This window comes from Thunnus albacares, chromosome 8 (assembly GCF_914725855.1).
Source record: "Thunnus albacares chromosome 8, fThuAlb1.1, whole genome shotgun sequence".
NCBI lineage: Eukaryota > Metazoa > Chordata > Actinopteri > Scombriformes > Scombridae > Thunnus > Thunnus albacares.
The window spans coordinates 15,510,578-15,532,027 of record NC_058113.1 but is presented as its reverse complement, the minus strand read 5'-3'; the positions used below and the strand labels follow the sequence as shown (position 1 = coordinate 15,532,027).

At 39.6% G+C, this 21,450-nt stretch overlaps 4 protein-coding genes across 11 annotated transcripts; 2 read left to right on the top strand and 2 right to left on the bottom strand.

Annotated features, from left to right (window-relative positions):
• The first annotated feature begins 1,652 nt into the window (after window positions 1–1,652).
• LOC122987062 lies at window positions 1,653–4,563 on the top strand. Of its 2 annotated transcripts, none has more exons than XM_044358697.1 (2): window positions 1,653–1,869; window positions 2,386–4,563. In XM_044358697.1, the coding sequence occupies exons 1-2, from the start codon at window positions 1,856–1,858 to the stop codon at window positions 4,016–4,018; spliced, it is 1,647 nt and encodes a 548-aa protein (XP_044214632.1). In that variant the 5' UTR covers window positions 1,653–1,855; the 3' UTR covers window positions 4,019–4,563. The 2 variants fall into 2 exon arrangements, with proteins under 2 accessions (XP_044214632.1, XP_044214633.1); XM_044358698.1 differs by having other exon boundaries at window positions 1,656–1,869; window positions 2,389–4,563.
• Window positions 4,564–5,831: 1,268 nt separating this feature from the next.
• Window positions 5,832–13,962, top strand: si:dkeyp-84f3.9 (zinc finger protein 184). Of its 7 annotated transcripts, XM_044358667.1 has the most exons (4): window positions 5,898–5,920; window positions 6,175–6,274; window positions 8,359–8,484; window positions 9,121–13,962. In XM_044358667.1, exons 3-4 carry the CDS (start codon window positions 8,368–8,370, stop codon window positions 12,676–12,678), a joined length of 3,675 nt encoding a protein of 1,224 aa, XP_044214602.1. In that variant the 5' UTR covers window positions 5,898–5,920; window positions 6,175–6,274; window positions 8,359–8,367; the 3' UTR covers window positions 12,679–13,962. The 7 variants fall into 7 exon arrangements, with proteins under 7 accessions (XP_044214604.1, XP_044214600.1, XP_044214602.1 ...); XM_044358665.1 differs by lacking the exon at window positions 6,175–6,274 and having other exon boundaries at window positions 5,833–5,920; XM_044358666.1 differs by lacking the exons at window positions 5,898–5,920; window positions 6,175–6,274 and adding an exon at window positions 6,537–6,820.
• A 323-nt stretch (window positions 13,963–14,285) lies between these two features.
• On the bottom strand, window positions 14,286–15,726 carry prss1 (serine protease 1). Its single transcript, XM_044358747.1, has 5 exons — window positions 15,628–15,726; window positions 15,327–15,489; window positions 14,838–15,091; window positions 14,611–14,747; window positions 14,286–14,513 (listed from the first exon to the last, which is right to left on the bottom strand). Exons 1-5 carry the CDS (start codon window positions 15,665–15,667, stop codon window positions 14,364–14,366), a joined length of 744 nt encoding a protein of 247 aa, XP_044214682.1. The 5' UTR covers window positions 15,668–15,726; the 3' UTR covers window positions 14,286–14,363.
• A 3,551-nt stretch (window positions 15,727–19,277) lies between these two features.
• Window positions 19,278–21,372, bottom strand: LOC122987093 (trypsin-3-like). The gene is made up of 6 exons (XM_044358748.1): window positions 21,303–21,372; window positions 21,118–21,181; window positions 20,820–20,982; window positions 20,329–20,582; window positions 20,102–20,238; window positions 19,278–20,005 (listed from the first exon to the last, which is right to left on the bottom strand). The coding sequence occupies exons 2-6, from the start codon at window positions 21,155–21,157 to the stop codon at window positions 19,856–19,858; spliced, it is 744 nt and encodes a 247-aa protein (XP_044214683.1). The 5' UTR covers window positions 21,158–21,181; window positions 21,303–21,372; the 3' UTR covers window positions 19,278–19,855.
• Between the last annotated feature and the right edge of the window lie 78 nt (window positions 21,373–21,450).

Genomic DNA, 21,450 nt, shown 5'->3' with positions numbered 1-21,450 from the left:
TTTTTAGAAATAATTGGGTTTGTCCCTAAATTCTGTATGGGCAAAGCAGATAACTTCCTTTGGGCCCTATAACTCCAGAAGCCCAAAAAGCTACAGGTTTACGGTGTGTCAACTGGTTTGAGGCACTTAATTGAATATTCAGGACTGTGTACAATTAAAGCACAGATTAGCTAGCGAGGGTCTTGAGATGGCTCCTACTTTATTTAGTGATCTTGAGGTCCTGTCTTGAGGGTCCTGTGTCAAAATGTTAGTATTAAGACCATTATTTCAGTTTTATGCTTGAATGTTGTATCGTATGAAATTGATGTATCAAATTACAGCAGAGCAAGTCTGGGGCCAGTAACTATTCCATCATAGAAAAACTACACATTGCTCAGAGAGTGAAGAAAATCAGGCTAAATCATGGCTCCTAGCAGGTTGATACACTCATAATATGTAAAAGGAATGGTCTGAATACACAATACAATAGACTACAGCAGTAATAACCAGCTTTGTGAAGTTCATAATCAGGTTTTCCTTTTTCTTGCATGTAGATTTAACTGACTGGTCATTTTGGGCTATGCTTTGCAGTTTGTAGTTTTGTTAAACATATTTTATGAAGTACTTCAAAGTCAGTAAGTGTCCACTTGTCATTAGTGTTTTCCTTTGATAATGCAGCTGTCTTGTGTTTTGAATATAGCATCATTATTTCTGTGACTGTCCTTTACTCACATAATGGTGTTTGCCACAGGTGCATCAGCAGTTAAGCTTTAACAGAGGCCTGATAATGATTGCTTTTTATCTTTTGTCAGATTTGAAGAAACCTGTAACTTAGAAAATGTTTGTCAAACTTGGGGGCATGATCCCAATTTGCATACAAGACTTGGTAGTTTTTTAAGTAACAGTATTGATGTGTAAAATATTTTTTAATAAAGCTAAATTAAATACATTTTTAATATAATATCTTAATGCTAACACTTTTATATAATCCGTCTGGAAGTTTCTCCATGCCCCTGAATATGTTATAAATGTGTTGTACTAAAATTGAAATTGCTGTGATCTTTAACTGGGGTGTAATGGCTGTAAAAAGCTGTGAAAGATAGTGATAGTCACTGCCTACTTTATGTACAGTGGGGAGGAAGTATAAGTATGCCAGAAGTTTAAATACTGCACTGGTAAGAAAATAAGTGACAGGAGTATAAGGATAGAGTGAAACTTCAAGATTTATAAGAGCTTTCGTTCTTCACTATTTATTAAAGGCCTGAAGACTGAAAAAATACAACCCATAATTACCCCACCCGTAATGTCTGTCAACTGCTGCTTGCAAGGTCAAGAATAGAATGTGGAGCTCAACATAGAGGTACTCAGTCATAGAAAATATGAACATCTACCGTGTATTTTTATGGTATCTGAACAACCTCTCAATCTGCTGAGAGGCGCTGTGTCGAATAGGTGGACCCTGAGTTAATGTTTCCAGTATCAAGAATGTATCGCCAGGCTCAATACCAGTGCTATTTCGTGTCATGGAGGCTAAGGCTAAGTGACCCACTATACAGTATAGCCCATAGATGTATTATAAGAGCTCTGATTATACACCGATGGTATAACCACAGCAGAAAAAACATCAAAGGTGAGTTATGAACTCCAGTCGGTAGGTGTCAGTATAATCGAGCAGAGGCCGGACGTCTTTCTGTTTGTTGGCGCCATCCGGAGAAGAAGAGAAGGGTCTTTCCTCTTCTCTGTGGCTAACTGCTACCTGTTCATGCTAAACACCGGCAATTTAACCTGATTGTGGATGTCTCACAAAACGACATAGGGTAAACTGTGCGCGGTTTATGGCAAGGATATATCAGCATATCATTACGACGGTTCGTTGATGTTCATGTTAAGGTAAGATAACGCAACTGTCATGAGCTAACGTTAGCTAGTTTGTAGGCTAACGTTAGCTAGGTTGTTTTATAGCAAAGCAGGCGCGCTTTCAACAAAAATAACGATGTTATAAACAATAAAATGCTACAAGCTAACTTAACTATCCAAATATTCAGTGGTACAGAAATGTAGTGGATCATTTGTGTCAGAGTAGTATTTAGTTTGGGTGTGTACTTGAAGTGTATTGTTTGAGAATCTGATAAAGAGTTCATTGGGTCATTTCAGAAAGTAGGCCTTAGGTATAGTGACAAGTTAATAATAACGTTAAACGTTGAAAGGAAGCCACTTATGTTTTTCAGTAAGTACAGTAGTCTCTCATTAGCTTAAACGTGTAATTCGTTCACTGCATAACTTGCCTCTCTGAGCTTGATGGAGTCAGTCACCATTAAATAATGAGATGTGACTGAATTGAATTTTTGGCCAATTCGGTTTTATTGTGTTTTTGATTGTATTAATTCTAAAACTTGTCTCCATCAGCAGGACAGGTGTGCCACAGGGCTCCACATCAATAATGAACACATCCATGCCTAGCCTGATGATGGACACAGGAAGCCAACAGCTGCCAAATGTCCTGGAGGATGACTTAAGCAAAGACTTGATGAACGCTGGACGGTTTTGCTTCAGCTGTGAGCAGATATTTGCAAATCGGAAATTCCTGGAGGAACACATTTGTCCTGCTGCAAGTCACATCTGCTCCTGTGGAACCGAGTTTACTGTATACGAAGACATGCTGGAGCACAGTACTACACACGAACCTGGACACCAAGTGCTTGATCATGAAACAATAAGGAAGCGCAGAATTGAGAAGCGCAAAGAAGAAGAGGAGAAGCTGAAAAGACTACAGTCAGGTGAGGTTGTCTGGAAGGCGCCAAAATTGGACAATGTGCCATCAGTTTATTTGCCAATGAAGCCAAAGCTGAAGGTACCTATTACATCAGCTCTTAACCCCGTGCAGTCTGCGCAGATTTCAAAAGTGCCTGCGTTGTACCCATCTTTGCTCCCAAATCCTATCCCATCTGAAACAGACATGCAGAATATTTTTGCAAGTGTTGGAGCACCAACAGTGGATCTTTGGACACTTTACCAGCCAGTGGTGTTGTTGAAAACGGTGCGCAAGTTTAACAAGAAAAAGCCATACACCTGCGGTAAATGTGGGGAGTGTTTTATGACAAAGAACTCTCTCATCTCCCACAGCAGCTGTCATGTTATGGATAAAGTTTCTGGCTGTATAGGATGTGGGCTGCTGCTCTCTAGCAAGAAGTTAGTGCCTCGCTTCCATGTTTGTAACTCACCCAGCACTGCTACCAAATTCAGACTCATCACTGCGAGACCACTGGCTCACAATGAGCAAAATGATGCTAGTACAGACAGGAGTCAGAATCCGAGTGCTCAAAGGTCTCATGTTACTTCCTCCCTATACTTGAAAAGCAAGAATCCCAGTGCAGCCAGTAAAGGCAGTCTGGCGCTTCATGTCCCTTCCGCCCTGCCGTTGAAAAATCAGAATCTCAGAACATTCAATAGTCAGGGGTTTCATGTCACTCCATCCCTGCAGTTGAAGAGTCAGAATTCCAGTACATCCAAGCCTTACGTCGCTGTCTCCCTTCCTTTGAAGAGTCAGAGTCCAAATCCCATGGCACTCTATAAAAGCAGTTTGGGGCGTCCTGACACTCCCTCTGTGCAGTTGAAGATGCCCATAAACTCTTTGCCACTGAGCAAAGCGACGCAGACATCCTCGGCACCAAATGGGTTCACATGTCGAGTCTGTCATATTTCTTTTGAAACTGCTCAGCTGCTTCAGAGGCACAAGTGCGTCAAAGCAAAGGAGTTTATGGCACAACATGTGCGAGCTGGTAAACAGTTTTACAGACAGAACAGGGTGACACCAGTGGCTCAGGTGAATGGTGAGAGAAGACTTGGGGTCCCAGCTTCTGGTGACATAAAGAAAAACCAAGTCATGGCTGTTGGTTTGGACAAAGGGCAAGGTGCGGTTCCTGTAAACGTGAAAACAGGAGTGGATTTGGAAGATGATTGTTACATTGTTGAAAGTGGAGCAGACAAACCTGCTGAGATGATTTACCAAGTAACCTCATCTGTCCCTATTAAGACTTGACCAAACTGGAAAGGCACATCCAGTTTGCATGTCACATATTATGTTAATTATGGACCAAGTGCATAAAGGCAACAGTCTGACTGAACACCATCTACTTGTTTAGGTTCATTCCACAGGAAAACAGTGTTTCCTGTCTCCCTCTAAACTACTTTAAAACTACTTTAAAATATATATATCAGTGTAGGATGGATAGTGCATTTTAATTAAGCTGGATTTCTTTTGTCAGTACAGTAAACAGTCCAAAATGAACGTCCCAAAGTCTAAATTCTGTACATTGTACCAGTGTATTCATGCATTGGTCCTGCATTACAGAAAATGTAAATCAATATAGGTCATTATCAAAATGTATGTGCGTGGTTTGCCCACGTTGCATTGGGGTGACCAGGTACTGTAGTTTTTTTGTTGTTCTTTTTTTTGTTTAAGTTTTTAGTATGATCAGAATGTGTTGTCAGGCTGTGAGAATTGACCACGATGCCCTGTGTTCTTACCTTTGTCGGATTTTTCAAATACACTATATGTCGTATTAAACTATATTTTCAAATTCACTGTGTGTGTTCATTGAAAATGCAGCATGATTTTAATTTATTATGATCATGATCATGATAAATGAAGTGAGGGGTCAATGGCAACGTAGGATACATTATAACTTTTATATATTTAAGTGCCTTAATAAATTCTACTAGCATGACGGTAAAAGTGTGTTAAGAAAATCAGTGAGATGACTAATGCACACAAACTTTAGATTTAGTTAAATTAAAAAAGGCTGTCTTTCCATTTCTACTACATATATTGTAGAGTGATTTGGTAGTTAAAAAATAAATGAAACAGGACTAATTCGCTTTTTGTTGTTATGGGCCCAATACACTTGTTTTTTTGTTTTTGTTTTTTTTACAATTGATTACATTTATGGTTCAATGCTGAGTACGTATCTTCAAATGTCACACAGCAAGTAAGGACCAAACTGTGATGACATTTGGATTGCTTTCATACAAACAGCCTTCAAATTTTTTGAATACTTTTCTCACTAAAACAAACAACCAGCAACTCTGGATCTACAGCCCATTCTGCAAATGCTTATAAATAGTCACTGTTCAGTTTATGTTCAAACACTAACATGTGTTCATATGGACAGCAAATCATAGCCAATGATGTTGAAATACATATACATTATATTCAACCAATCCCCCACCAAAAAACAATTACTACAAAATATGGCATGCTTTTATCTATAAATTACATTTTCAACTATCATTTGACACAAGGCAGTATTTTGATTTTGAATATGTTTTTGTCTTGAATAGCTTGACAATCACTGTTAAGTTATTGAAGCTGGTTTTATATACACACACACATATATATGAATGCTGGTATTTCTTAGCCCACCCCAAGCATTTGATCTTGTTTCCCCTCCTGAGAAGTGGTTTAGAAACTGTTACTTATCCTCTGAGGCATTCTTTATTTAGCAAATTCTGTATCTGTGATGAGTTTGCTTTTCTATCTCTTTGGGAACTAAGCTTGATGTATTGATCTTCTGATGGTGCAGTCACTGTTGGTCTGCCTGATGGTGCTTTGGATACAACTGATCCTGTTTCTGCAAAGTGCTTTAGACTACCATGCACGGCCTCCTTAGAAACCTTTAGTCTAACCATGATTTGACACTGAGAAAGCCCCTCTTTGCTTAGAATAACAATTTGACTTCTCACACTTTCATTTAGTTCTTATGCCATGTTCCCCACTATCACTAAGCTACTTGATCTGCTGAAAACTTGAGGCACTGCCAAATTAATAGCAGGTGAACGCTGGCTGCAAGGTGAGTTCCTTGAACGAGCCTCTGATGAGCAGTTCACATCCCACCTGAGTGTCATCTGGAAACATGCTTCAATGGAGAGGATACAACTCAAGGTAATCTGACCATTTGTACAAAGGAGTTAAGTTCCACAAATGAGCTGATTTGATCGCTGACCTAGAAATAGTGCAGAATATTTCATCATTTTACATGTCATAACTTGTGTTTTTAAATGTTTCTGAATCGTCAAACTTTCTGGTTATTTCCAGGTGTACGTGAAAATATTAGAGATTGTCAATGTGGTCTCAGGCTTTTAGATCCCACTGTGTTATTTTTCCCTTACATCTTTATTCTCTATATCTGCTAAAAGCTCTTTTTCTAAAGGGTCTGTTGTCTATCTGGCGTCCGTAATATCCAGCAGAGGGTGTCGTTTCAAAGCAAATAAAACAAGGCGCTGATTTCATCATGAGGTAAATAAATGCATGGATGCAGCGTTCACGTGATGCTCGTATGCTTGATCATCAATTGTAATCGCAAACCTATACAAGAAACGGAACCGAGCCAGTAATGTTATTAGATGGTTGATGTTTGAAGACATTGCACGACACTTTTCCATCTTGCACGCTTTTTTCTCCTTAATCACCAAATCTTACCAAAATTGTGTCGTTCTTGTTTGCCACTTTTTGAGGTTATTTTTACAGGGTAACTCAAAATTCCCGAAACTTCCCACAGTACATGAAGTATCCACCCAGTGCGCTCGGCGTGATTGACACACTCTCGGGTTGCTTTGTGCGTGGATATCGAGTGGCTCACTGCTGCAAACTGCCCTGAAAAGAAGAGAAAGCCAGGTCCACATTAAAACAGTTCAGCTCCCAGACCAATGCACGCGTTTATAAGTGCCAAGCAGCCACGTAACGACAGAGTTTATGTTAGCTTTGAGCTAGCCAGGGCTAGCTAGTTGAGCAGCGGTCAGTGCATGGCTACGCAGAGACCAGTCTTGACTCTCTCCCACGCAGGCAAGCAGTTTGTGTTTACTAACTAACCACTCGTCACATTTTGTAACCCGGGTTGAGAAATTGCCTATGGAAGCATAACTAGCTGTAAAGAAAGTCTTATGAGCTGACATTGTAGTTAACGGTTATGTTAGTGTGGCCTGCAACGTTAAATAACCGAAGCTAGCAATCTGGCCTACCGAAAGATAACGCCTTCATTGTTAGTCATGCTGTTTGTAACGTTAGCTTTTAATCAGAAATGATATGTTGAGGCTGTCTGGTCGTTCACGGGTGTTTTAAATGGATATTAAGCAGCCGGTTGGGACACTGTTTCTGTCTCCATAGGCTAATGTTTGATCATTTGTGTTAATTTTAAAAACCATTTACCTCTGTGTGCATCAAAAAGAATAATAGCAGATGAAATGTGGCCTGATGAGAACCACTGTATAGACAAGCGGTTTAAATCTGTTACATATATTGTTTTTACGAGCTGCAACATCATATATTGAGCCTTTAGTTAGTGTTCTCCAGGTTCAGGAGTGGTGTATAAAGTCGCTTTAAAGACTATGGGACATCTTGTGTGTTGTGAACAGTGGCGGAAGAAGTGTTCGCATCCTTTACTTGAGTAAAAAAAAAAAAAAAAAAAAAAAAATAGCAGTACTGCAATAGATAACTACTCCATTACAAGTAAAAGTTCTGCATGAAGATTTTTATTTAAGTAGAGGTTCAGAAATACTATCTGCAAAATGTATCAAAAGTAAAATCACTCATTATGCAGGATAGCCCTTTCCAGATTGTTCTAATATTGTTTTATATTATATTATTGGAGTAACTTATTATTATTATTATTATTACTGATGTTTTAACATGTAAGCAATAATGCTGAAGCTGATGGTGCTCTCATTTCATATACTTTATAAAGTCTTGGGCATATTATTCTGCAGTCATGCATGATCATTTTTAAGATGTTTTTGATTTTAAAAAAATATGCAATATAACCTAAACCACAACTGTCAGATAACGGTAGTGTAGTAAAAACTACAATATTTCCCCCTGACATGTAGTGGAGTAGAGGTTTCATGTAACATTAAGTGGAATTATTCAAATAAAGTAAAAGCTGCCTCAGAATTGAATATAAGCACTTGTGCTTGAGTAAATGTATTGAGTTATTTTGCACCGCTGGTTATGAAAATAAGAAAGGACTTTTCCAATCTCAACAGATTTCCATTTCATCATGATAGCAACAGACAACTGTACTTGAATCCCTGATTTGAGACATCTTAGTGTCAAATCAGCCGACTTAACTTCTCTCTAACAGTTGTTGGCTTTATTATCTTTGAACAATCGTAATGCAGCCCAGCTACTTCTAAGTTTTCGGGACAAATGGGCATAGCATGCTCTCCTTTGTACACTACACGTGTGATTTAATTTACACCAGGAATAGTTACATTGTAGGCCAGCCTGCCTGTAACAGGCACTGTGACATGAAAGCATATTTTGCTTCAGGATTTACCATCAGTGTTTTGTGAGTTACAACCTCCTTGTCATCGTTTAATCCACAGACTCTTGACATGGGGAGTAAAATGTCCTTCAGCAGAGGGAGCAGTGACCAAAATAGAGTTTCTGAATTAACATCTGTGACATCGCATCCTCGTAATTCCTTTCATGTTTCTACGGACTGCAAACAGGTAGCTCGAAAGACAAAAAGAAATCATCACCCCAAAAGTTATGCTGTCTACCACAGTATACAGTGTAATTTCTGGAGTGACTTTTATAAATAGAATATCGATTTTTTTTTTTTTTTTTTTTTTTGCGTTAAAGAAATTTTAAAACCCAAAGGGCTTAGTGAATATGCCTGCACTGCTTTTGTTTTTAGTGAAGCTTTGGATTATGCAGTATACCATTTTATATAAAATCATTACTATTTAAGTGTGCGGTGAATATTGGTGCTGTGTTTATGTAGGTCTTATGACATCTACATGAAGGGAGGGCAGTCTTTTATTTAAGAATATAATTTGATTGTTTTTTAATGGATATATTTATTTGTCAACGTGTTTTTATAATCAGCTGTCAGATTGTTTAAATGTATTGGCTAATACCGCTCTTATGTACCCTTTTCACATTATGTAGGTATGCTTAAGTTAAATTTGTAGCACTTAACTGCATATTTTTTAGATTTAGACATTACTACCATAGAATGAATAATAAAGGCATTTGCTTCATTTCCTTCTTTTGCATGGCTTTGTTGTCATACTATTTCTGGAGGCCTGTGCAATAATACCATCATTACATTTGTGACATTACAGTTTTTTTTTCTTCCACAGATACCTGAAGGCAAGAGATGCAGTGAGGAAGACCTGGACTCCAGGTGGGGAGAGGAAATGAAAGCAACAGACCTCACTGAACCTCCACCTGAATCTCACTCCCGCAAATCTGATGGACCTGCTAACACTGAAACAGGCAGCGAAACAAACTGGCAACAGAGCAAGCACATACCGCCAGATGTAGGGATGGAAGCAAAGTCTCAAATGACATCTGCGAGTGTGTGCAGCTCCACGACAGATAGTCATGGACAGCCTGTGGAGGTCCGCAGAAAAAAACGTGGGCGCCCTCGAAAAATCAAAAATGTGTTGACTGAAGATGAAAAAGAAACAGATTCTGCTGGTCTTGATGAAGTTCAACATAAGGAAGTCAGCACTACAATACCGTTGCCAACATGCTTAGAAAACCACAACAGAGATGATGTGCCTAACACCGTAGATGGTCCCTTAATCAATAATTTACCTCATAATGAGATGTCTGGTCTTCATACTGTTTCTGATGGCAAACCAGAAGAGGATGTCCCTGTGTTGCCAAAAAGAAGAAGAGGAAGACCAAAAAAAACAGAAATAGCAGCTTTTAAAAACATGGTTGCTAAGGCTGCTGCTGCCAGTGCCCCTGTTGCTCCTTCTCATGCTAATAATGTTAGTGGTCCTGCGCGGAGACTGAGGAGTAGAGGAGAACAACACCCTTTGACACAAGATGGAAATACTGAATCCGAGGTTAAGGTACACCCAAAGCAAACTGAAATTTCTCCTGCAGCAGCAAGTAGTTCAAAATTTCAAGGTACTAAAAGAAGAAGACCTAAGTTGCAGATTGAGCAGCAAATTCCAGCTAAAGTTTCCAAACTTGACGTTTCCCAGGAGGCTTCGCCAGTGTTGAGCAATGACACGGGCTGTGGGGAGAAAGTGGAGACAGATAAGCAGGTGGAAATGAATACTGACAAACAGGAGGCTGACACAGATGGAAAGGGAAGTCAGCGCTCCCCGCAGTCTGAAGAAAGACAACAACAGCAGCCAAAACTAAAGGAAAGTGCATTACCACAAAGAAAACTGCGTTCTCAGCCAGCAGCTGAGCCTGAAGTTATTCCTTCAGAGTGTACAAACAGTGCAGATTTGGTAAGCCCCATTCAAAGTGATGACCCAGAAATAAAGCAGTCAGTGGACATGAATGGCAGTGGGGAGTCACAGTCACAGAGCAGCCTTGACTCTCCAAAGAGCCCAAACCTTCCACAGAATACAGAGCCTGGTACCACTGATGTTGTAATGTCCTCTGAACAACCACCCAAACCTGTTGAGATCCCCTCTGCTGTAAAAGTGGAGAATATAGAGGTAGAGGTGGATCATTTAAATCCTTTGTCAAAGTCAGATAATCCCACACCTTTACAACACAGTGCCAGCACTCCAGTTAAATCTGAGGGTCCAAACAATCGGCAAAATACTTTCAGGCGCAAGAGAGGCGGCAAGAGAAGGAGGAGAATAAGCAATGTTTTGTTACAAAGAGAGGATAAAGGCAGCGGTGACACCCAACAAGAAACAGACTGTGGTGACACAAACAAGGAGGCCACCTCAAATGTCTTGTACACCAAAAAAGGGGGGAAAACTCTGTTGAAATGTGGTTACTGTGGTCGCACATTTAAATTTCTGTCTCAGTTCATTATCCATCAGCGCATTCATACAGGAGAGAGGCCTTTTAAATGCCCTGAGTGTGGCAAAGGTTTTAGCAAAAATTCCAACTTAAATCTTCATCTCAAGACACATAGAAAGAGCAATATATATCAAAAATGTCCATATTGCAAGATCAAATTCTCTTGCTCTGAGTATTCAGATCACATGAAGATGCACGCTCATCAGCTGGACCAAGACGCTGAGATCAATAAATCAGAGACACGGAGCAGAAGCAACGACCGTGCCAAGAGTCAGGTACATCGCAGATCAGTTTCCCCAGAAAAGAGAGAAAGTAAAGTGTGTCAGTACTGTGGTAAAACGTTCCCATTTCAGTCTGCCCTCATAAGACACGTGCGTGTCCACACGGGGGAGAAGCCTTATAAATGTGATATATGCGGCAAAGCCTTTGGTCAGGCGTATTTCCTTCGTGTGCACGAGTTGACGCACTGGTCTGTGAAGCGTTACAACTGCACAGGTTGTGAGAAATCATTCACTCATTATAGCAATGCAAAAAATCATACATGTAGACCTTCACGAAGCGGTGACGACTTACAGCCCAGCAGACAGGCAGCAAAGCCTTCACTAACATACACATGCCACATCTGCAAGAATGTTATCGACAATTTACAGGAGTTCAACAGTCACATGAGAGCCCACACTGGTGCAAAGCTTTATCGCTGTTTGTATTGTGACAAGCTTTTTGGTGTGCTGTCTGAATTTAATGCCCATCACAGCCAATGCAGAGGAGAGAGAAACGCCTCGAGTTCTACAATCAAGGGGGAAGAGACAATGTCATTAATACAGTACACAGTGCCCGCGCTTAGATGTTCAACAGGACACAATTCAGCCTCCATCACAGCTGAAAATAGTGAAACACAAAAAAAACAGTCCTCACAGATTCGCCGCAAGAAACGCTTTGCTAACTTAAAGAAACCGTTCCAGTCAACAGTCATACCAGCTCATCATCTCTCACATTTTGTGTCAAAGTTAAACAAACTAGATAACCGATCGGACCCCAGGAAATATTTATGCCCAAGCTGTGGGCGGCTGTTTAGACACATGGGCAGACTCCGAGCCCACATGCTCACTCACGCTCGTGGTCAGAGTTACACTTGTGCCTGTTGTGGTAAGACCCTTGAGAACTGGAAAAAACTGTGGCATCATCAGAGAATCCATCGACAGCGGCGCGGCCGCTTCATGTGTCCTCAGTGTGGTGAAGGGTTTCGATTTGTGGAGCCTTACAAAAAACACATGAGCGAGCACCCGGAGTTCCAGTGGATTCAGTCGAGGCCCAAGAAAGTGTTTCTGCCTTATCAGTGTGAGCAGTGCAGAAGCAGCTTTAAGACTTTAGACTTGCTGTTCAGTCACCAGCTTTGTCATTCCTCAACGCAAGACATGCACAAGGACACTGATTTCGATTTATCGATAGATGATCAATGTACACAACCTAACAAGAGAGTGTTTAGCCCTTCCACGAATAACCATATAGCAACATTACGTCCTGAGGCTGAAGAAGAAAACTACATCCCCGTGTCATCTGTCCAAACTGACAACTCTCCTCTGAGCCCCTTATCCAAATATCCAGACCCACTTCCCCAAGAGTCCCCTCTGGCACCCATGATTTCCTTTGTCCAACATCAGGATCTTGATTTGGGTAAAACTGCGCAGCATTCTGTGATCCAAGATAAAGAAACCAGTCATGACAGAACAGATGAAAATGCATTTGAAAAACCGATTACACCTTTGAGAACTGTGAAAAGACACGTATCCCAAAATGCCAGCATATCAAATGAAGGGTCTTCAGAAGGTGTTAAGTGCGCTGTGTGTGGTAACGCTTATCCTGCCATTTCAGACCTTTATCACCATTATTTGCAGCATGCCAGAGGCCAGGTGTAATAACCTAAATGGAGATACTATACCCCTTTCATATGTACATCAACCTCCTTACATTGTTTAACACAGGGGTCCTCAATTAGAAAATATAGAAATCTTGTCTGTTACTTGCCTGGAAAAGTTTAGGAAAGTGAAATATCTCAAAAAAATATTCAACCAGTCATGATTGTCGGTTTTCAAATTTTAAACAAATACACTGAATGTACAAAATAATAGGTACACTTTCTGTTTTCATGATGTTCATAGATTAGGGAACTTCATGTAGAAACCACTAACCTTTCTTTAGTTTCTAAACTTAAATGTCTCAATCAGAGCAGAGATGTAGATGCTTTGTACATTCAGTGTATTAATGCCTAACCAGAAGCAGCCCTGGTGTCTCAACACAGAACGTGTACTGTATGAAAATGAAAGTCAGAGTTTGATTAGCAAATATTTATACATGCGAAATGACCACTGAAACATTTTGAGCCCTCATTCATGCCCAGCATCCCAATGGTATCTTTAATTTAAAACAGGAAAAATGCAGTGCACATCCAGCTCAATTTGATTACAGGACAAAGTTGGTGACTAATCAGAGGGATGGAGGTCACACTGAAATAATTTATAAACTTTTTGTTGCTGTAAAAGCAAACCTGGCAATGAACTTTGAATCACTGCAGCAACAAATTAAAGAGTTTCTTTGTATTTCATGTTTATTTTATCATGTTTGTCCATACTGTTATAGCCATTTGGTGAGTAGTATATGTATACCTCATCATGATGCGTCTATTTATTATATGACCTCTGTGAATTTAATATCAAACGCATGCATTTCAAATCATGTGGATCTACATGTTCATTCAAGGCAAACTGTTACTCAAAATGTTTCAGAGGAAGTGAAATGTCATACTGTCCAAAATGTTACTGATTCAGAAATCGCTTTGTTATGACCTACAACAGGTGCTTGGGTCAGCATTTTGTATTTGTAATTTGAACATGAATATCAGCTTTTGTCATGCACATGTTCGCTCTGTTGTGGAACACGTGTAATATTTACACGCAATGCTAAATTTTCCAGAAAATACACTAACAAACACACATTCCACACCTGCAGTATTTAGTGTGAAAGGTTGTTGAATGTCATTGTTCACTGCTTTTGAAAAACTACACTTTCTGTGCTTTGATGTCAGGCCTTTTGTTGGAATCAAATGACATTTCAAAAGATGTTTCCCAGATGGACACCCTGTTGTGTATATAATTTTATGCTATAGTTTGTCTTAAAAACAATAAAGGTCACTTTTGTATTCATATGTAATGTCTTTTTTTGGGGGGTGGGGGTTCATACATATGAACATATAGATAAACACCCTTTCTTTACATAAAGCCATAAGATGCTGCTGCTTCTACCAAGGAATGTTTCTTTTCTGTTCTGATTATATGATTCTGAATCTTGACAAGAAAAACAATTTAGGAATAAATTAACATCTTGAATCCTCGCAAATACAGCATGTGACATTTCATACCTGTAGTCTTTGCATTTTGTTTCCTACAAAATCAATTGAGCTGTTGCAGCATCTTATCAGTAATCCAAAGTGATAAGTTCAAGTACAATATACAAAACTCAAAAGAAGTCAAATATATCAGGGTTTTTTTTTTAATTAAAGTGATGTACAACTTTTTATCCTACAACAAGCTGCTGTTAAGAGACTTTAGTTGGAGGACATGGTGCTGTGAATCCATGAGTTGTAGTTGCAGACCTTGGCGTAAACTCCGGGCTTGTTCCTCTGGGCACAACCGTAACCCCAGGACACCACACCCTGCAGCTGATTGTTGCACACCACAGGACCACCAGAGTCACCCTGACAGAGAGAAAGGAAAAGACAGAATGTGAGCAGAGATGCTCTAAAGCGTGGTTCCTCCACTTTAAGAAACTGTGATGATGACTTTTTCTCGTACCTGGCAGGAGTCCTTGCCTCCCTCAAGGAATCCAGCACAGAACATGTTGGAGGTGATCTGTCCAGGGTAGGAGCTCCTGCAGCTGCTGTCGCTCAGGATGGGGGCATCCAGGCACCTCAGACGATCAGGGTAGTAGTCTAGACAGGAAAAGAGACAATATATGTAAATATTCATACAAAAACATTTACCAAATTGTTTCTCAGACATGTTTGTAGTGTTTCACTGACTTCCAGAGCCGCTGGTGTTGCCCCATCCAGAGATCAGACAGCGGGTGCCTGAGCTGGCACATCTGGAGGGCAGGGACACGGTGCGGACATAGTTGTTCAGGGTGGCAGGCTTGCTCAGTTTGATCAGCATGATGTCATTGTCCAGGTTGCGGCTGCTGTATCTGGGGTGCCTGATGACCTTAGCAGAGTTGATGAACTGCTCGGTGCCCTCACTGACAGCAATGTTGTGCTCACCAAGACGCACCTGGACGCGGCTACAGAGAAAGGCATGAAGGTTAAATAAATGTAGTAATGTTACATTGCAATTGTAATGAGGTGATCAGTGTTTTTTTTATTTTTCCAATGTTCAAGTGTGTTTGGTGGAATAATTCTGCCAGACTGAGACAGTGGTTTTACAATGAATGTTGATCTAATCTGTCTTTTCTCCAACAAATTCATAGATCACAGAGGGCTTGTGGTGACATTTGAACCAAAAATGTCTTCACTTACGACTTGTAGCAGTGAGCAGCAGACACCACCCAAGTGCTGGAGATCAGAGAACCTCCACAGAAGTGGTAGCCAGCATTCAGGGACACCTGGTAGGGCACAGAGGTCTTTCTGCACTCATATCCTCCCACAATCTTGTCATCCTCATCATCAATGGGAGCGGCGTCTGATGGAAATACAGAATGAACCAGAAGTCATGTTTTGCTGGAGAATCATTTTAAGTAAATAACCCTTCAACCCTACCCTTCCATGAAATGGTCAAAATTACTTTAAAACCTAAGTAAAAAGTCAGACTCATACTCACATGCCACTGCGAACAGAGCCAGAAGAATGAAAGCCTTCATGGTGGTTTTTGTCTGAATCTCAGTGTCGGCTGAGATGCTCTGCAGGCCCTTTTAAACCCACTCTGTCCCACTGTTATCTGACTGGCCAAGGACATATTTACATTTTTTGCCTTATCTTGTTGAGTAATGTGTGTGAAAACACATCTGGATGTCGAATATACATACCATATTGATAATGTAAGCTTTAGGCACACTTTCACCTAAACACATGTATAGACATAAACCCATAAACACAGGAAACTTAATTTCATGTGTTAATCTGGAAATGTATTTCAGCAACACTATTCATTTCTGTTTGTGTGATTTCCTGTGTGCAAGAGATACTGTAACCCTTATTCATAGAAAAACAGTTTTCAAAGTAATGTTATTCACCAATTGTCTGTGCTTTATTGCAGTATTTATTTTGTTGACATACACTTTCTCGACTTTAATAGCCATGTAGGAAATCCTCCAGAACCTTGGAAAGATTACTTCATATCAAATAAAAAGATGTAGTCTGTATCATGTAAACAATCAGAGAAGAAATTAATATGGCTGTACAGTAACAGCATTTTAGAGAATAATTGAATTGACAATTGTTGATCTCTTGATAAATGTTCTTTTCAGTAAAACTGAGTTACCAATCAAAAGTTTGGACACACTTTCTCATTCAAGTGAATGGAAGTGTGTATCCAAACTTTTGACTGGTACTGTGATTGTAGCAGCTTTTTTGAAATACTCAAAAGAAAATGTTTGTTTACTGTATGCTGAAGACACGCTTCTTTCATATGTTATGCAACATATTCTGTTGATATATTTTCAAATGACCAAACTAAATGTCAAGTATATTTTGATACATTTCAGAATAGATTTTTTTGACTTTGGCCAGTTTTTTTTAAATCATAAAAGAAAGTTTAGGCCAGAAAAGAATTATCATTAAAAATGTGTTATGATTTTATTGAGGTTTTTCCCTCTGAGATTCAACACATCTGTCATACTTTGCAAGACAAGAAGATATACTTAATGCCAACTACATCATTATGACAGAAGCACATTGCATCAAGATTTTGATTTTTTGTCTTGTAAGATCTTTATTTTGAATATCTCTGTTGCAATAAGTATACTGTTACAGTGTTATATCCTCTTTTCAGATTTGCTGACCAAGCACTTCACTGTACAGTAGTTCATAACAATCAAAATTAAAAGTAGATAACAGAGCAGTGAAATGATAAATCTTAGAAAACTGTTTTTCTCTGAGAGCCACCTTGATATTAAAAGCCTGCTCTTTATGTGGGCTGTGTGTTTAATGTCATTTCAATTCAATTCAAGTTTATTGTCATACAGTGCAGATAACACTTGTAATGAGATGTGTCAACATTTGCAATGAATAACATCCTAAACAATACTTTTTCATTCAGAATATAGTTGAAATATAATTGGATATTGTTGTCCCTGCCAACACAATGTCAATGTGTAAATGCATTTGTGTTAAAACGTTATCGTAACAGTTTCATGATTTCATTATTGTACAAGACACTTAATTTGGAACATGTAAAAACATTCTATAATGATCTTAATCAATTATTGTGTTGAAAATAATCTTGTGTACTTATTAACTAAAGCTAATACACCTATCTACAGTAGGCCTAATCTTAATTTACCAATGCACAGACGTTGGTGCAACTATTTCTTTTGCTATTTAGAATGAGAAACTTTACTGTCACTTTGTGTGAATGTTAGATGGAAGGATTTGGAGTGATAGCAGATATTCTTTCACCACATTCTCCGTAACTCCACAGCCCTACACTGCCCCTCAGAAGTATGCCTAGTTACCTCCATTACCATACTTTCCAAACATGCTTTGGGTCTCAACACCAGATGACTGTGGAAGATGATAGAAAAATCAAACAAATGTTGTGGAAAATATTTTTATTACACACAATCCGACTTTGTGATTTGCACACAGTGACTTTGGGCAGTATTGTTGGCTTTTTAAAGCCCATGTCCTATCCATGTAACACATAGGACAACATACTGTCCGTCTGGAGAATCTTCCTTTAAGTTGGAGGACATGGTGCTGTGAATCCAGGATTTGTAGTTGCAGACCTTGGTGTAAACTCCGGGCTTGTCCCTCTGGGCGCAGCCTTAATCCCAGGACACCACACCCTGCAGCTGATTGTTACACACCAGAGGGCCACCAGAGTCACCCTGACAGAGCGCAAGGACAAGACAAAATGTTAGCAGAGATGTTCTGAAGCTTGGTTCCTCCACTTTATGAAACAGTGATGATTATTTTTGCTCATACCTGGCAGGAGTCTTTGCCTCCCTCGAGGAATCCAGCACAGAACATGTTGAAGGTGATCTGTCCAGGGTAGGAGCTCCTGCAGCTGCTGTCGCTCAGGATGGGGGCATCCAGGCACCTCAGACGATCAGGGTAGTAGCTTAGAGAGACTACTCAGGTACTGGAGATCAGGGAACCTCCACATAAGTGATAGCCAGCAGAGTTCTTTCTGCACTCATATCCTCCCACAATCTTGTCATCCTCATCATCAATGGGAGCAGCGTCTGATGGAAGAAGTAACATTTATGAGAGCATTTTAAGTTTTGCAGGATCGTCATTTTCATATAAATCTTCAGCAGTGTTAAAGTATTTAACGTTTTAGCTCCACTCTGTCATAAAATGGACAACATCACTTTAAAAAGTAAGTATCATGCTCACATGCTACTGCAAACAAAGCCAGAACAATGAAAGCCATCATGGTGGTTTCTGTCTGAGCCTCAGTGCTCTGCAGGCCCCCTTAAATCCACTCTGTCCCTCTGCTATCTGACTGGCCAAGGACACAGGTTTCCATTTTTACCTTCCTCTCACTGAATAACGTGTCTGAAAATACATCTGGGAAACCAGGTGCAATATATTGATAATGTGAGCTTTATTCTCACAACCAGTCACATACACAGTTTGTGCAAGCGATCTATTTATGGCTTTGTTTTAAATTATTCTAATAGTTTAAAGGAATCATGTTGCATTTTATAGTGTCTTCAATGTGACTTTTTGTCTTACAATGGAATGTACTGCATTGTTTTAATTCATTGTAATGTGCAAGATATGCTACAATTCAGAGGAAAACGTAATTGTTTTCATATGAACAATGTGCTTCAGTCATATATGTATTTAATTTATTGTGTTTATATTTTCACCTACACTTCCAGTTAATGGCATTTATGTCCTGTTTGTTCTCCTGGTTAAAACCCTGATTCATAACATACTGAGGAATAGAATAAGATAGAGACTAGTATGAAATTGTCAAACTGTTTATTTTAATTCAGTCTAATTGTAAATGTACAAAAATGTCACCTGTGCAGTTACTATCACACATGATTACTGTATATATCAATACTGTGTTTGTGTTTCTCTATTTCTCTATTTTTAAGGAGGGACAATACCTGGCCTCACATGTTTCTCATTTTAATAGTTGTTGATGCTATGATAACAAATAAACTGTAATCTTAATGTAACACTGTAGTTTCCCATACAGTATATATTACTATCCTCTTGTGTCACACAAGTGAACTGAAGAAAACACATCTCAGGCCAGTTATTCTTTTATTATTAATGACCAACACATGATGAAAGAAACTCAGTATTTATAATCCAAGATGACTGAGTTACTCACAATTGTTATACAGATTACATATTTTTTGTAACACACAGTCAATATTTACGTTCATTTATAAAGTGAGAAATCTTGAATAGTCATTCCGTCAAAATCCCTCTAACGCCAAACTGCTTTATTCAGTCCTTACTTGTATATTTGGCAAGTACTGAACTCTACACCTTAGTTGTTAGTACAGAGACACATTTATTTTTTCATTTTTTCATTTTTATCTCATGAGGTATTTTATATCTGGTGGAAAGTATTCATTTTGTGGCAGTTTTATTTGTTATTTGTAGATTTTTTTTTTACCCATATTTATGCAGGGTTTCTGAGTTCGTGGACATAGACCTTGTTTTCATTTCTAAAGGAAGATTACTACCTCTCTTCTTTCCCTTCCTGCTGATTCTCTTCATGGATATATCTATCTTTTATTCAACAGCACAACGCAAGAAAAAAATAAAGCTTGAGGTTTATGTTAATCATTTATTTTCTTGGAACAGTTTGTTATTGTCAAATGTTTGTTTGAACAAATGTTCATTCAAGGACAGTGACTTTAGTTGGAGGACATGGTGCTGTGAATCCAGGATTTGTAGTTGCAGACCTTGGTGTAAACTCCAGGCTTGTTCCTCTGGGCGCATCCGTAACCCCAGGACACCACACCCTGCAGCTGATTGCTGCACACCAGAGGGCCACCAGAGTCACCCTGACAGAACGCAAGGACAAGACAAATGTTAGCAGAGATGCTCTAAAGCTTTGTTCCTCCACTTTAAGAAACAGTGATGATGACTTTTTCTCGTACCTGGCAGGAGTCCTTGCCTCCCTCAAGGAATCCAGCACAGAACATGTTGGAGGTGATCTGTCCAGGGTAGGAGCTCCTGCAGCTGCTGTCGCTCAGGATGGGGGCATCCAGGCACCTCAGACGATCAGGGTAGTAGTCTAGACAGGAAAAGAGACAATATATGTAAATGTTCATACAAAAACATTTACCAAATTGTTTCTCAGGCATGTTTGTAGTGTTTCACTGACTTCCAGAGCCGCTGGTGTTGCCCCATCCAGAGATCAGACAGCGGGTGCCTGAGCTGGCACATCTGGAGGGCAGGGACACGGTGCGGACATAGTTGTTCAGGGTGGCGGGCTTGCTCAGCTTGATCAGCATGATGTCATTGTCCAGGTTGCGGCTGCTGTATCTGGGGTGCCTGATGACCTTAGCAGAGTTGATGAACTGCTCGGTGCCCTCACTGACAGCAATGTTGTGCTCACCAAGACGCACCTGGACGTGGCTGCAGAAAAATACATGAAGGTTAAATAAACATTGTAATAATGTTACATTGCAATTGTAATGAGGTGATCAGTGTGTTTTTTTCAAAGTTCAAGTGTGTTTGGTGGAATAATTCTGCCAGACCGAGACAGTGGTTTTACAATGAATGTTGATCTAATCTGTCTTTTCTCCAATATATTCATAGATCACAGAGGGCTTGTGGTGAAATTTGAATCCAAAATGTAATCTCTTCACTTACGACTTGTAGCAGTGAGCAGCAGACACCACCCAGGTGCTGGAGATCAGGGAACCTCCACAGAAGTGGTAGCCAGCATTCAGGGACACCTGGTAGGGTTTAGAGTTCTTTCTGCACTCATATCCTCCCACAATCTTGTCATCCTCATCATCAATGGGAGCAGCAACTATAATACAAGCAAGCTTTAGTTACTTGAAGAACTTAAATGTCACCTTGTTAAAACTATGAATATGAAATGTATGAAGAAATTTTGCTCTGTCTCAATTTTCTATCTCCGCAAACAAAAGATACAAGAACTCACAAGCTGTGGCAAACAGGGCCAGGAGAATGAAGTACTTCATGGTTGTGTTCTGCACCTACTGAATCTACAAATAACAGGGACTGATGCAGTTGGTTTATATACCAGTGAACCCTAACAGCTCTTTATCGAAGACTCTCACAAGGATTTTTCCATGTACTATTTACAACGATTAAACATTATCCCACCTGGGAAGAACAGCAGCATGGTCAAAGAGAGGAACACTTGGCGTCATCATTTTTAATCTGACATCTACAGATACACAGGACACAGACTCGTCAGAATAAGATATATTTAAAGTTATTTTTTTATTTATTTATTTTCTAAATCATAGCA

Excerpts from the sequence above, each read along its gene's own strand:
- LOC122987093 (XM_044358748.1), bottom strand. The coding sequence starts at position 21,157 with ATGAAGTACTTCATTCTCCTGGCCCTGTTTGCCACAGCTT. Across the intron at positions 20,239-20,328 it reads CAACACCAGCGGCTCTGGAA|ACTACTACCCTGATCGTCTG; the intron begins GTCAGTGAAACA and ends TTTCCTGTCTAG. Across the intron at positions 20,006-20,101 it reads GAGGCAAGGACTCCTGCCAG|GGTGACTCTGGTGGCCCTCT; the intron begins GTACGAGAAAAA and ends GCGTTCTGTCAG.
- si:dkeyp-84f3.9 (XM_044358665.1), top strand. The coding sequence starts at position 5,900 with ATGGAGAGGATACAACTCAAG. Across the intron at positions 5,921-8,358 it reads TGGAGAGGATACAACTCAAG|ACTCTTGACATGGGGAGTAA; the intron begins GTAATCTGACCA and ends TTTAATCCACAG. Across the intron at positions 8,485-9,120 it reads TTTCTACGGACTGCAAACAG|ATACCTGAAGGCAAGAGATG; the intron begins GTAGCTCGAAAG and ends TTTCTTCCACAG.
- prss1 (XM_044358747.1), bottom strand. The coding sequence starts at position 15,667 with ATGAAGGCTTTCATTCTTCTGGCTCTGTTCGCAGTGGCAT. Across the intron at positions 14,748-14,837 it reads CAACACCAGCGGCTCTGGAA|ACTACTACCCTGATCGTCTG; the intron begins GTCAGTGAAACA and ends TTTCCTGTCTAG. Across the intron at positions 14,514-14,610 it reads GAGGCAAGGACTCCTGCCAG|GGTGACTCTGGTGGTCCTGT; the intron begins GTACGAGAAAAA and ends TCTCTCTGTCAG.